The 16799-nt window shown below is 30.1% G+C and overlaps 1 protein-coding gene across 5 annotated transcripts; it reads right to left on the minus strand.

Annotated features, from left to right (window-relative positions):
* Positions 1–127: 127 nt before the first annotated feature.
* Positions 128–16560, minus strand: LOC100650872 (hrp65 protein). Of its 5 annotated transcripts, XR_007223417.1 has the most exons (13): positions 16234–16560; positions 14295–14483; positions 13822–13893; positions 13373–13591; positions 12852–13165; positions 12305–12600; positions 11979–12169; positions 11273–11369; positions 11000–11019; positions 7695–7923; positions 809–865; positions 472–577; positions 128–254 (listed from the first exon to the last, which is right to left on the minus strand). XR_007223417.1 is itself a non-coding variant. In XM_048404316.1 (11 exons), the coding sequence occupies exons 1-10, from the start codon at positions 16426–16428 to the stop codon at positions 7705–7707; spliced, it is 1812 nt and encodes a 603-aa protein (XP_048260273.1). In that variant the 5' UTR covers positions 16429–16560; the 3' UTR covers positions 4043–7611; positions 7695–7704. The 5 variants fall into 5 exon arrangements, 3 of the variants coding, with proteins under 3 accessions (XP_048260273.1, XP_048260271.1, XP_020721018.1); XR_007223418.1 differs by lacking the exon at positions 7695–7923; XM_048404316.1 differs by lacking the exons at positions 128–254; positions 472–577; positions 809–865 and adding an exon at positions 4043–7611.
* Positions 16561–16799: the final 239 nt, after the last annotated feature.

Raw genomic sequence — 16799 nt, forward strand, 5'->3', positions numbered from 1 at the left:
ACTCCTATCCCAAAACGATGACTTGCATAACTTGTGCGCATAACATACAAAATTAATTTTTTGTTTCATCTAGTCCATTAAGTACGAAGAAATATTTAAAGGGATAATTAGTTAAATCAGAACTGTATGATGATCACATATGGCTTATTTTAATTTAACATTTGATATAATTATAATCCTTCTAAACTTTTATAATATGATTAGCGTTATTAATTCTGACATGTAAATTTCGACACGTCTGTATATTTGTCCTCCTGCAAAACAAAAAGTATTTTATTAGTACTGATATTATACGAGCATATACATGTTAATTCAAGTGGAAAATTTGAAGCAATACACCCAGGACACGTTGAGATAATCATTGAATCATGTCATTAATCACATATTTGTCATCGTAGAAAGGAATGTTGCAAAAAGATATTTAATCTTAACTCAATAGACAAAAAAAAGTAGGAGAACATTGAAACAAACCTTATAATTTCGCACGCATTCTTTTGTACACACTTTGCGTTTGTATGTTGAATATATACTATACGCGATGGTGAAGTACATGCAATTAAATGTGAAGTGTGCAAATCTGTAAATGAAAATTCTATTATCAGACAAAGTGATACGTGGTACTTTGTATAATTGTCTTAAATTCTGTGTAATTAGTGCATTAAAAAAAAAAATTCTAAAAAATTTGAAATAAGTGAAGATTAGATATAATTATATCATATATAATCTCATAATTCCATATCACAATACAATCTAATATAATTATTCGTTTGATTCTTAAAGGTATATAATAGTTTTTATGTAAATTTACCTTTTCACTTTTCAATACGTTTTATTCATTCCCTCAGCTAGCAACTGCTATTAGTATCTGTAAACATAAATACTAATATAAATGTTTTACATAAAAACAATATATTAAAAGTTTTAATACAATATGAATACAGTAACGAATTAATACTTTTTGTATACAAATTACATTTGATGTTAACGATTACAAATAGTTACAATCAATGAAGCAATTGTTCACAGAGATTACTTCCACATCTTAAACTTCAAGAGTATATCTTGCGAAGTATAATAATACCTTCCATACAAATATGAAAACTCTGTTATACGACATGAAACATTTTTCATCCCTTCGATAATTAAAATTGTGTAAGTAAAAATTCATGTTACGTATATGTATGATAAATGTATAATTGTATAAAAAAGTAATTACTTATAATTCAACTTGTATTTGTTAATTATTTCGAGAAAATACATTAAAAATATAATATCGTTTTATATGCAGTTTTATACAGTGTAAGACATGTAAATTTGTAAATAAATTAAAATTAACAATTTTTAAAACATAGAAATAGTATAGACTGCATAGGTCTTACAAACGAAAATTATTTATGGGTATAACTATATATAGTTTCAGATTTTAAACATTAAAATATCTAACCTTTTTAAATAATATTTGATAGCATTAAATGCATAAATTATATGTATAGTATTATTTGATAAAGCGGCCTATATATATATATATATATATTTACCACTCAAGGTATAAGTATAGCCAATACGATATTGCAGTTTTGTTGTTCAAGTAACAATTAGATATATATCAGCCTAGATTTCAATAATGAACCCAGACAACCTTTGCTAAAGTTGGTATACAAGAATATTTTGGTTGTCATAGGTAAAAACACGGGCTAGGCTGGTAAATTTGTACACAAGTATTATTAGCCTTTTATAAAATCATATAATAAAACGGTTAGATTTTCATAAGAGTTAGCTTGGTTGAATATGAAGTCAATGGTATATTGAATACATACAATTAACAAAATAAACCATTCTATATCGTAATCTCCTATTTGTTTGCTAATTTTGGATAACGTTATAAGTAAGTTCAATTTCGCTGGTAAAGATTACAAATTATTAGACTCGTTCAAAAATATGGAGCTCCTTATAATTGCTGAAATATAATTTATGTATTCAATATTAAGTAAATAAAAATTAAAATGATGAAATATATGTAACATTTATGTTATGTGCTATTTATGCCATTTCATAATCTTTACCATATACTCATATAAATGTCCCACCCGAAGATTAAAATAGAAGTACGCATAATAACAGTTTTACAAAGTCTACTCACCTCGTACCAGTAGTTTCACTGACTAGTAGTTTCAAGTATGTAAGCCTATCTTGTGATTGCAGACTCTCCTCCGTTAAGAGATTCTTGATTAACAACAGTCAGTTTATATCGCGCATTATTAGGAATTTCAAACAAATGCGTATTACTTGCACATAACAGTTCCCTTCGATAAAGAAATTGGATAACTTTGATCGCAAGAAATACTTATTTTCGTATAATTCATATTATTATCTAGACACTTAATCAATAATGACAATATTTGTCATGTAATGTGTATAGGCATTGCCAGAAAATTCTCAAATAAAATTATAGTAATCAGACCATATCTTTTTTTCATAATCAGTTTTTAATGGTGTGTTTAAAGTAGTAAAGATTCTCGTTCATTAAGGCCTCTCATGTATTCACATCTCGTGTGTTTATATAATGTATAAAATATGTAATGCAGACATGTTAAGAACATGTTCATTAAATAGCTATATTTTGCCAAATCTCATTGTAAATGTTCACTTTCATTCAGAAAATACAAAGTGGTATTTTATTCAAGGATATCTAATAGATGAATTTGTTGTATTACATTTCTTAATGCACCGTTTATAAAGCAGTTATTATTGTAATACGAGAATACAATAATATTAAATGAAGTCATGTTTGGAAATTCTTCAATGACGAACCATGTAATAATGACAGTCTAGGGGTAAGAGATTTTACAGAGAGACACAAGATGTGGATATAGAATAATGAAGAATAATTTAGAATGAATTTCATGAAAATATACATTCCTCCAAGAATTTGTTCATTGTTAAAAATTGTCACATTATCGAAAACTTTATAGAAATAAAATGTGTGATGCCCATTATGTCGAAGGTTTCCTGAAAGAAATGCGATGATATATTTGGAAATAATAAACTTGTAATAAAAGTAGACCAGATGGTATTATTTTTCACCTTTTTAGTTTTCTCCAAGCAAATACTCTTCTAATTATACTTAATTACATTATATTATGCTTATGTTTATTTGGAACGTTAATATGAAAATTTTAATTTACTCCCAAAATGAAGGAAATGTACTACAAACACTTTTGAAAAAGGAAGTTTACTACTTTTTAATGGTTGAAATTTATCTCAGATGAATCCTTAAAAATTTATAAAAAGAAATATAATAATTTTAATAGCATTATATATCAGCATTTAAGATAGAAAATAATACTGTTGTTATTATCATTTTCTGTTTTAACTATAATATCCCTATCTCTTCTTAGAAAATTCATAACTCACATTCAAGTTAGAACAGTTTAACAAATATACACCATTATCGAAATATCTCCGCTTAATATTCACCTATAAGCGGTGATGATTAGTGATAATAGTAAAATAAGCTTAACCTGCGAACACACTGCCTTCGTATATTTCTATAAGAAGAATAATATCTGTCGTATAATTACTCTTCGGATTCTTATAAAAATCTATTTGTCAAGTATTCTAGTACTCGTTTCAATCCGTAGTTCTCCATAAATTCCATCAACCCATCATGGTTGAAACTTTTTTTAAATTATAGAAAAATATGTTATAAAATATAAATGTGTTAACAATGTAATATAAAATCATTATTGCAGTGGTGTTATTCAAAGTTGCAGACATACGAATTATAATAATCTATATGGAGTGTTCATATTTAATTTCCTCTTGTAACTTATAGAGATAAATTGTATATCCCTATGATATAAGTTTGTATGACATATTTAAGATTCAATTTCATAATAAGCGTCCACCGAGTATAACTCGGTATTGGAAACAAAGATGTACCGTATTTTCGCAATATCTTTCAAATAAACGGGATATTCGCGAAATTTTAACGAAGAAGATTAGTAATTAAATAAACGTTAGTGTATTATATATTCCTATGTATGGATATATATGTAAACCTTTATTCATAAAATTACTTTCTGTCAATTATGTTCCTTCACAAGATTTGAATAGCACAAGCGCAGATTGATTAACTGCTGCTGAGATATACGTCTTATTCTAATATAATTAATTAATTTTATAAAGCTTCAAGTAATGCAGATATTGCATATACTTCTTCTCGTGGCGACACTCACACCATCGTTAACATAAAGACACATAACGTATGAATATGCATAATGCACAGGGTAAAACTAACTTTGACACAGACACGTATATAAGAAATTTTACTCGTTATTAGAAAGATAAGCTACCAAATGACCGATATCGATTTACTAAAATCGCACTTTTTACTTACGAACTAACTTTTTAATCGTAAAGAACAAAGCTAAAAGTACGGACAGTGTATATAACTTTCACTCTGAAAAACTACCGAATCAAATGAAATAATGAACTACGAATAGTATATAGTATGACAATACAATAGTAATGAAAAGTAATATACTATATTATTTGTAATATTTACATATTGTTTCATAAATAGAAACTCCTATGAGATGATTATTTTATTGAAAGTACTAATTGACAGTGAATATACGTTTGTCTACATTACTGTATGTTATAGTGACACCGCAAATTTAAATTCAGTTTTACCATTATATGCGATTCTCATATCTTTATCATCTTTAGAACAGTCTTATGGGGGATTAAGAGGCGTACAGTTCAAATCGTTTCCTTATCCTTGAAAATGATATGATTATGTTAATAGTCCATGTTTTAACAGTACCATGATATTTTGCTTTTTTGATGGCTCAAAAGTATGCCTGTTAAAATATTTACAATTTGTTAATACATCAAATTGAAAAGTACTATTAAATCCTTTTAAAAGGGCTTCCCATGTATTTAACACACATTCGTAAATTTATATTTGGGAAGGGAGTACCCCTAACCTTGTCGGTTTCGAAAAACCGAAGTTATTTTCAATATTTCGTAGAATAGCGTAATTGGATTTTTCGAAATTCGAAAATTGGCGAAGTTACGGCACCAAAAATCACTGTATATTGCGTCAAGCAGGAAGATCTGATATAACGTTTGTGAAACAGAAATTTCGGTTAATTTTTCAATATCGATAAAACCTTTTAATTGTTTGTTTATTGAAGTAATGTTAGGAAACCGTCTCGGCTGAAATAATCCGGAAAAACGGTATGGGGTGATTCACGCAAAACAATAAGAGTGAGTGTAAATTCTGTAATTTGGACAATTGTCCCGAAGATAATAATCTGTAATAACAAAATGGAGAATGGTGATGAGAAAAATTGCAGATTTCGTTGCTGCCATTATTCTTCTCAACAGTTGATATAAAACAATATCATTAATGAAGCAATTTATGATATCGGTTATTGGAAGTAGTACAAGCAATTTTTCTGAAGAAGTAAACGAACGACGCCTAAACGCGCGATAATTCAGGAACACGATAGAGGTCCAAAGAAATTCCATAATTACTGAGAGTAGCTTTAAAACAAGCTGATGAAAGTTTCCCAGCCAGAAGCATCCTGTGTTATAGTGTTAGAACTGCGAGCTAAGGATAAATTCTTAAAAAGTTTGTTTTATTTCGTTAAAATATTGGCTTAAACGGCTATGAAAACATCGTTCTCACGTGAGACCCAAAGTAGATGTCAAGTACTAACTATATTCGACTAACTTTAAATTTTTACGTATTATTTCTTATAAGATTACGTAAAAAATGCATAGCGTACGATCTTGTCTGATATTTAAATTTGTTCAACTTTTACAAAAGTTAACTTTGTAGGATGAAAACCCATTTCCTTTCAAATACCATCATTTATATATTACTGAAAGTTACCTAAGGATAGTGAACTACACGTTATAGATACTTTATTTTTCCTTAGGTTGATATGGAATTTTTTTTTGTTTTACGTTCCAGTCACTTTCGATACTAGATTCCAAGGCTTTGTTAAACATGACAATAGATAATAATGTTGCATAACTCCGCCGTTTTGTAATTTTAGACAATAACAATAAAACTGAATATAAAACGTTGTTCAACATCCTTTGAAAGAAAATCCCGATATTTCACACGATAATTACCCTAAGACGGAAAGTCTTAATTTATCTGTTTTCTAGGCTCACAAGATAGGGTACTCCCTTGAAATTTTTTGAAGTAATGCCTCGTGAATAAAAAATAATTCGCGATATCACGAAATCAGATCCACGTTGAAAAATATAAAAGCACACTCTCTCAATCATCACATATCACCCTTTCATTGTTTCCTATTCATTCTTATTAATATTGTTTCGCCTTTATGCACAGTATTTCGATCAATGGACAAAAAAAGAGAAAAAGAGAAAAAGAAAAGAGAGAAATAAGAAAGAAAAAAAGAGAAAAAGAAAATAAAGAGAGCTAATGAAAAAAAGAATTAGGATCTACAGATTGTTCCATCTTGAAATATTAATAATGAAATGTAGTTTATAATATTAATATGACTTTTCAATATATTAATTTGTTACTAAAATTGAGGCATAAAGCTTATCACAAAAATCAGAGCATTTGCATATTTAATCTGATTTTTCTTAAAAATTCAGTATCCTATCACCTTTGAAACTGGTGAGAGTTAATTCAATTTCAATAATAACAAATGATCTTGACTTTTTTAATGCAAAGAATAGTAATAAATTTTATATTAAAATCAAATTTTCAATTGTCTAAAGTTTGCTCAAAATAGAAAAGATGGTCGAAATGGCACGTTCGAGCGTTACGCAAAATGCTATATGACCCACTAAACACATTCGTAATCCTTCATTATATAGATACTGTTTATTTTTCGTTAAATTTTCTTTTGTTTGCTATAGTTATCGTATTACTTTTGTACAGTATTATCAATATAGTCGTATTACAAATTTGATAGTATTATACATCTTGTAATTTCTATTTTCTTGAAAAACAAATTCAGATAAGAACACGAAATGGTATTTGAAGACTGTTACAAAAAACAATAACGATATATTTCTCTGTTTATGAATGGTATAATATGTCTTTGTATAAATTATTAATTTACAGAATAGATATTATTACACGCGCGACAATATTTATCAAAACGTTGTCTAAAGAAGCTATAGTAGTTAGACATCATAATGAAATAAGATATATACGGAGGAAATGTCATAGCCGCAACAGTTCTAGGGAAAACTGTAATAAAAATTTGTACAATTTACTTATCATAAACTATGATACAAGTGTATCAAAACACAGAAAATGATATAATAAAATTAAGGAAATATCGAACTAGACATACAAGGCAATATTTAATAGCAACAAATGATTCATGTGTCATGATGCAAACACGCGTATGTTCTGAATTTGGCCCTGAATGAATATAATCGTAGTATTTACATTTTAACAAAGAACGAAAGTCGAATTTAAAACCAAAGAGTGAATTGAAGGAAAAATTGTCTACAGATACAATGTTATGATTTTTGCCCTGAACGCCCATATACTCGAAACACTGTGCCATGATATAAAACGTGAAAGATGATCGATAACAAATTTTGCTAAAAAAAAAAAAAAAAAAATGACTACAATGCGAACTGTCGATTCTTCTCAATCGATTAGAAAAGGGAAGTTATGTTAATACCGCAACATTTTTAATAGCGTCTTCTTTTATTAGGATAGTCATCCTGACGATTACGATCACTTCCACCTTGCCAACGTCCACTACCACCACTACCTCCACGACCACCACCCATATTGCCCATATCGACCCTCATATCCATCAAATCCATTATTTGACTACGATCGTCGTTGTAACCCCCACGGCTACCACGATCCATACTATTATAAGCATCCATAAAAGACTTTGGATCCTAATCATCATTACAGAGAAAGGTGAATTTAATTGTTACGCGTAAAGTAAAAACAAAATGATATTTTAAGGACGAAGTAGTCGAAAGTTATGAGCCGATATCACCGAAATGAATGCCAACGATTTTTGTTTAATACGGTGAATAACGGTGTTTTGTAGATTTTGGATGTACCATAAATACATTTCACGGTTCAGGGCGACCATCCATGTTTGACAGCAGCACAGGTCATCGTCAATTTTCGTCAAATCACATAGAAAAGAAAGGGGAAAACACAATGTTAGATGTTGTTTGTACGTACAACATTAGTAGAATGGAATGCGTGAACAATACACGCGCTAGAACAAATCATAGATACGAATAGTTACACTGCTTTCAGAGTATGCCGTTTTCTCAACATCGATTAGCCTTATTAAACCAAGCAAATGCCCAACATACGATCGACAATGGTTACCGTCTAAGTCAGTGCACACAAGTAGTCTGGTGAAATACGTTAGAATGAATATCCTTAGAATATATTTCTTCGTCTACAATATTTTGCATAGGTCTTCTGTTCATTTAAATGCATCCTTAACTTTATAAGTCATATTTTAAGATTGAATTCGAGTCATAAAATTAAAGGTTTAGAACTTTCGGGATTAAAGTAGAAGTATCGATGTATCACTAGATTCCACTAGATTCCTACGGATGTAATTTAACTGAAAGAATATACGCTATTATATTATTCCATACCACTAGAGAAATTTCTCTGAAATTGTTAAAAATTTTACTTTACGCAATAGATATTTCAAATTCGGTACCAAGTCCTCATTAAATAATGTTAAACGCACAATAAACATTCATATATAGAACATTAGGGGTTTTAAAGTATAGAAACGCATACGACATTCTTAATTTAAGTACCCAACATGTAGTTATACGACTTTCAAAAATATAACACTTCTAGCGTACGAACAAGAAGTATCTCGTCATATTAGTTACATCAATAGTGTGTATTTTTAGCGATAATGTTGTAACAATTAATATTGAATTAATTTTACACAACTCTGAAGCTTAAATATTGGTATAAATGACAAAGAGATGTGATCAAGATCTCTAAGCAAACTTTATACAATATCTATACTACAGAATCGTGCATGTAGGTATATAATAAATAGTTCACAAAATATATAGTTTGGAATATGAAAAAAAAATTCATAAAGATTAATATAACAATAAAAACTCAAAATTATATTCCTTTAGATAAATAAAGCATAAATATTATTTTAAGCTCCTTTACTTATTGTAAATCAAAATTGATATTGCTGTACTCAGAAACTATATTTAAATTACACTTAATCTTCAAGTAAATATCTCTAAATAAATGTATATGTGTGTATATTTAAATATATACTATATTTTAATTAAAATAATTTCTGAATACAGCTAATTATGTTTAATTAACACTCAATGTAGTTGGGCATTTGTTGGTTAATAAATATCAAATTATTACTATGGAACTATTTAAATGAGGAAATATTCAATTTAGTTCTAATGTCCAGATTTATACGTTGAACGATGCTAGTTCCATAGTATGTAAGCATACCTAATATACCTAATTCTTAATGTAACTAGAGAAAATAGAAGAACAGAGCCTCCTGTCTGCAAGCATATGGAGAAGCCAATGAGGCACGAAATATTAATTCAGTTTTAACTTCAATTTTATTGATGAATGTCTAAAAAATATTCCTAGAATCAGTATTTATGAATCCCTTATGAAAGCCCTGTTTATAAAGAATATATTCGAATTGAATACGTGGAACAATAACCCAAAGCTTATTATCAGTATAAACTGAAAAAAAAAACGTATTCCCTCAAATGCTTATAAAAGTATTATCGTTAACAATAATATTCACGTCCTATAGATAAAAGCGAAGATGTTCAAGAATTAGTCATGTATGGTATAGGTAAAAATAAGCGATTGCTGGCTTAAATGTACTGATCTCACAGTGCAGTTAAAAAATTAAAAATTTAGGTATGGCGAGAAGATTCCGTCCAGTAAAACCTTTACCTACCTATACAACCTTAATATCTCGCATTATTTATAATAGGTTAATAAAAATTTCCTAACATTTCTCCAAAATTTCGCACATTACCTTTAAATATCCTCTGTTAATTTCATAACTTTGAATATCTATAAATGTCAGCATGATAAAACCTTCCAACCAGCAATAAATGCTTTAAAATATTTTTATCGGCATAGAATCATACATTTTTACAAGAAGTAAAACTACATTTAAAGAAAAAAAAAAAAAAAAAAAAAAAATGTCACATGTTTCAATAATCGTTTGTAGTAGACAATAATAGAAACCATATCACATGCGTTTGTAATACAAGTGAAGAATATTTAACAAAGATTGCAGCGGTGTGTTATGTGAACGTAGATAAAACGTTTCAAATATAAGATATGATAAGTATTGTCCTTATTACCTCACGAAACAATACTTCGGTTCTACGAAGACCGAATAAATTAATTTAAACTTCTGTATCTATTCACGCTACAACAAATGATCTCCTGTTAAGTAGAAAATTTAATGTTAAAGCCCATTGACACCTCCACATTTTATAATAAACTAATTAAAAGTTATTATCGTACGATATATATATATATTCGATATTAGATTGACTTTAATACTATTGCCATTGTTGCAGACATTAGAACCCTGCTATATTGGAAAGCATGCTTTATAGGAATATTCGTAAAGTTCTTTCACTTATGTTTTTCGCAAGTGTTCACTAATAATACTCGCGATTTTACCATGCAAGGCAGTTCAATTATTTCTAACAAAAGATTCTCATATATAGGTAGAATAATTTGTTTAGTAATATCACCAAATGGAAATATACATAAATGAAATATCAAAGAAATAGTTTCAGAAAAAATAAATACTTTATGGAAAAAAAAAAAATATATATATATATATATATATATGCGCGTGTGTGTGCATATGCATATATATGTACATATACATAAATATACATATATATATTTTTTTATATTTATATATATAGAATGATACTTTAATGGGGGATACATTACCACTGGCATGCTGCTTCCACCTGTAATGAAGTAAATTTTTCCATTAAAAATAATTTTGGAGAATTTTGAATGAATGTTTCATGTAAAAATTTATATATAATAATTATTTATATATAATTTTATATATAATAATAACAATCAGTATAAAATATAAATTTCTATTTCAAGGAGAACTAATTGAATTCAAATATACTAGTAAATAAATACGCATTATATGCTAGAAAAATATTGAAGTTTATGAAGAATAACATTTCAACATCTTAAGAAACTTACCATCTGGCTGTCCATATCCATCGCGGTCATTATTACCAACGGAATCATAATTTTTTCCTCCCATCCCGCCTCCTCCACCTCCTCTCATTGTTTGCTCCTTAAATATAAGAGGAACATAAGCGCAAGAGTTAGTAAAAACAACAAAACAAAAAAATACAAATATTCTGACACATAAACGTTGTAAGTAGTGCTACTATCCTATTCCTATTACTATGATAATGATAATAAATGTTAACACTTTACCAACCGATAGCCTGTTAATCGGCTTTTTGTCACAGACAATCTTTCCCATTATTTGAACAATAATTTGTTATTTAGTACTAAGGCACCTTGCTCAGTTGCATTGCTTTGTAAGCTCCCACAGTTTTATACCAATTTGAAAAACTTACCGTTCGCGATGTACGAAAACAATGGTATTACCGAGTCTAAACCGAAACAGAGCCAGCGCTTGAGATGCCGGTCGGACGTGCGTATGCTGTTGAATCGCTAGCGGTCGGTAAAGTGTTAATAATAAATAAAAGATACGTTTTCGCAAACGTATAAAAAATAAAGATCTTTTATGTAACCTCCGCATGTAGTTTTTTAAATACATGTTACTGATCTCTATTGTCATCCTTGTAGTATAAAGATGTTAAAATTTTCAACCTATTACCATAGAAACTTTCTGAATGAATTTAGTTTTCTGTTAACGTTGCCAAGTAATTACCTGCATGAATAAATTATTTTCTTGCTGACGACGATGTAACTCCTCTTCTTGTCTTCTAATACGCATTGCCATTTCTTCTTGTTGTCTCCTTCGTAGTTCTTCTTCACGCGTTCTTTGTTCTTCAGCCTGTCTTTCTTTCATTTCCCATTCTCGCTTTTGTCTCTCACGATCGGCCTCGCGCATACGCAGTTCTATCAATCAAGGAAAATCAAATTATTGATTTCAACTTACTGATTACACTTACATTACTTACTTACACTTACATTACTTGTCGATGTATATGTATATATTAAAGCAATATCTTTTAATGACGTTAAAATACTTACGTTCTCTCAACAATTCAGTTTCGTGTTCATATCGTGCAAATTCCATTTGAGCTTCCAATTTTTCTTCCTCCATTGCCATTTCTCTTTTTAGTGCTTCTTCTTTCTGTTCATATAATTCGTGCAGTTGTTTCCACCTCGTGCCATATTCATATTCAAAACTTCCTATCTTTGCAAATCTTGGGCCAATATCGCGAGCTGTAAAAAATTCCTGATTTTTCCGAGGTAGATTTTTGTCTGAATAACCATCAATGTCATCTAGTAATTCAAATGGTTTAACAACTACAGGACGTAGAGACCTATAATATAAGTACTTAATGTAAATTTTCGAAGTTCTCCCTCTTTGTTTCAATAAAATTATATTTAAAATAACGTTCTGTGTTCCAATTTGTGGCACACAATACAAACATCTATTGTACCATGCTTCCTATAGGAACTATTTTTCTTTCCCCCATTGTGATCAATTTTTAGGCACTTGTAGATAAATTAAATACGTCAAACAAGCGTGGCTTTGGGGTGAACAAGATTTTTATTTATAGTAAAAACGTACGCGGTTAAAAAGTAGCATCCTTCTGTGCACTTTCGTAAAGCAAGTTGGGCTGACGGTTTTCTGCAGAATTCTACAATTCCCTCTCCAGTAGATTTTCCCTTGTCATCCGCTATAACTATCGCCCGTTCAATTTCACCAAAGACACTGAATGCCCTCTCAAGCAATTCATTCGTAATCCAAGGTGTAAGATTTTTAACTTTGACTGTCGAAGAATGTGGAGCAAAACGAACCTTAAGTGCACGTCCTTTACTATTTGTAAATACATTTTTTCCATCTAACTCATGTTTTGCCTTTTCGGCATTTACCCTATAATCCTATAAGATAAAAAAGATTAAGCTATAGTTTAATGCCATACGTACAAATGCATATATACATATATATGTATATAACAATGCATCATATAGTATAAGATAGCAGCCAAAATCTTATCATTTTTTTTTCAGACGGTAATTATTTTAATCATTTTTTTATGTAAACATTACGAGAGAAAAAAAGAAAGGAAAAAAAATTATTGAACTTACCATCCTAAGAAATGCAAAGTTTTTCTCTTTATTTACAAAAAGTTCGGATATTTCACCATATTGTTGGAAGATCTGTTGAATTTCCTCTTCTGTAACATCATTTGACAAGTTTCCAATATACAGACGATTACGACCACTGAATTTCTTTTCCGTGGTTTCTGGGGGTGATAGATCATGTGTAGGACCACTAATAGCCATAATCCGTTCCATTAAACGATCCTGATCACGAAAATAAAAGCAGTATTAATAAGATTATCAAAAGGTATTGTGTATTAATATGTACACATTGATTTCTCGATTCATACTGATCTTTTTAATGTTAGTTTATGGTTGCAATTTCATTTTACACCAGAAAACATTTTCTTATTGTATATTAGTATACATAATACATAAATTCTCGCTTGATTAGCTAATTATTACATCATTTCAATCTTTTCTGCTTAACTTACGCATATTATATTAACACATTCAACGTGGCACACAAAATCGAAGAGGGCCTCTGATGGCGGATATCGATTTTTCTATAACATGTATCTCGCTTATTCAGGCGTCATCCGAAGCAAGGAAATAGGAAATCCGGAAGTGCATATGTTCGCGTCTTCTGCATTGAATGCGTTAAACCCGTTTTTACAAGTAGCAAGGATATTGATTTCGTGTTAATTAAAAGAGAAATGAGAGAAACTATTTTGAGCTACAATACTGACAACAACGAGGATTAAAATTTCTTTTGGTTCTGTAAACTTTCATTATTATCCTTCTTTATAAAAATATGAAATAACTAATTTTATAACATATTGATTTTCTCTATAAATAATTCTTTTGTAGTAATTTTTATCTACGTAAAGAATCCACATATAGAACACATACTCCGCGTTAATTGAAAAACTAGCGCATACATATAATTCCTTTAATTTATACTTACATCTTGTGATCGATTTCCCATGTTTCTATCACCCCCTCCACGGCCACCTCTACCACCACGCATTCCACCGCCACGTCCAATACCCATACCTCCTCCCATACCTCCTCCCATACCTCCTCCCATACCTCCGCCTATTCCTTCGTTTATAGTATTGTCCATACCACCATCCATAGGATCATTCATCTTCATCTGTAACATTTATGAAATTCAAGCACGTTTATATACATATTTATAATTTCTGATATGTTTATTATTATTATTATTATTATTCTTTTACAACTAACATTTTCAATAACAAGTTATATCATAGACGGACAAGGAGATACCTATATAAAAGTGGTCTCACGATTAACCCTTTGCGGACCATCGCCGCATATATGCGTTCTGCGTAAGCCATCAATTTGACAGAAGAACTGATATATGCGTTTGGCGAAAACAACTGATAGAATCAAAGGACTCATATGTGTGTCATTTTATTTATCCTGTGGAGAATCTGTGCATGTACATATGTCTAGAATTTAACATCTATAAGCGTCTAAGCAGAAATATGCGCTGGCAATTTTAAATGACTATCGCGGCAGCAACTTGGCCCTACGGTACGGTCGACTTCAAATCGTCCCATCCGCGAAGGGTTAATATAAGATCCACTTGAACTCTTTTGTTACTAGTTAATTATAATCGACATTCGTTAGATATAGATATTTGAATTAAGCGTGAAGCAGGCTCTACACGATGAGACATGCCTCGACTTATGATTGACAGTATGGACAGCTTCCAAGCAATGAAACATCATTTCCATACGAAAAGTTACAATTGCTTAGGTATATAGCGGCAAATATGTGGTGTATAGAAGAGGGAAGAATGTTGGCTGATTGCCATAAATACAGAATCGTTTAGGATTTGGTCTTGGATGTTCCACAAACATGAGAAATTTCTATATAATACGACACAATCTTCTCTCGTAACATACGATCGGAGTATGCGGAAATCCGAAATTTGGTAGATTAACATTATCTTCGCTAAAATTATGGACATTGGAGGTCTTAGAAATCGGCCATTTTGCGTAGCAACTTTTCGAAATATTTATTTAAATCTCATAAATGCTAATAAATACTAAAATGATACCTGACATTATGAATTTTACAAATTGTTATTATTATTACCTACAACTAAATTAATTCAAATTTTAAATAATTTTGAAATTCCAAATTCCCATTTGAAATCTAAGAAATTTACATTTAGATCGCTACAAATACATTAATAAAATATATTATACTATTTACAAGAGAACAAAAATTTTTTAACCACGTGTTGGGAAGGCGAGGATACACGTATCTGCCATTTCAATTTTCGTACACGCCATTTTGTAACTACTCTGACGAAGAATCAATATATTATAATCATTTCTTACATACAGAAACTCTGCTAAACAACAGCGTTTACTGATTGTACTCGCAGCAATAAAATTATTGATAAATATAATGTATTTTATACCGGCCTTACAGAATAATAGAACTAAAAATTTCAGTTTACTTTATCGATGCGCTTCTTTTTCGATGTATCTAATATTCCAATTTGAGAAATATTAATATAACTTCTCGAGTACTTGTAAATTTTATTTAAGTATTTGCCTACAGCAACGGTATACATATATGTTAATGTAATTAAAATACAGTTAATTAAATGGCATTTATACTGCATCACAAAAAAGACTATTATTTCAGTTGCAACACTATAATAAATTGGTGTGTATATAACATAAATAAAAATTATATTTATAAATAATGGCATTTAATGAATCGAAAGGGCAGAAGTTTAAAACCGGTGGAAATATTACGCATCAATTTATAGCAAATATGGCGGTAGGAACAACGAATATAGTCCCAAAAATTTATATTATTATATTTATATTACTATTAGAATTGTATGAAATTGTTACCGGTCCATCATTATTTCTGTTCCCTCCGCCCATTCCGCCACCACGTCCGCCAGAAAAACGTGTTCCTCCTTTTCGTCCGCGAGGGCCGCGGTTGCCGCCACCAGGAGGATTCCGTTCTCGTGGATTTTCATTACTATTCTCCGCAGATGCATTCTGCGATTCCTGTTTTAATTTAGGTGATTCGGCTCCTGCCATCGTCCGTTCAAATGTTTCAAGCAGTAATTATTAAAGACAAGGTTTTTCACGAAAAAGTTCGCGATTTACTGTCCACTTCCCTGCGAAACGAAACGTCGACTATGGCGTCCAACAACGAAATGAACGAAGAAGCAAAATTGTAGAGCCACTAAAGGAACTGTCCCACTACGTACCTCCATCTCCGGTGCATTATGGGTATATTTCTCTGAGAGCATGATTGGTTGTTTTATTAATAGAGATTGCATTTAATTGGTCAATTCAAACAGATGCAACGTCGCCACTGTTAATGAATAAAATTAACCGGAAGTACCATTTTAATTCTAAATTTTGTGAATCTACACTAATATACATAACTTGTATATTATACTTGT

The sequence above is a fragment of the Bombus terrestris genome, chromosome 1 (genome assembly GCF_910591885.1).
Source record: "Bombus terrestris chromosome 1, iyBomTerr1.2, whole genome shotgun sequence".
Classification (NCBI taxonomy): domain Eukaryota; kingdom Metazoa; phylum Arthropoda; class Insecta; order Hymenoptera; family Apidae; genus Bombus; species Bombus terrestris.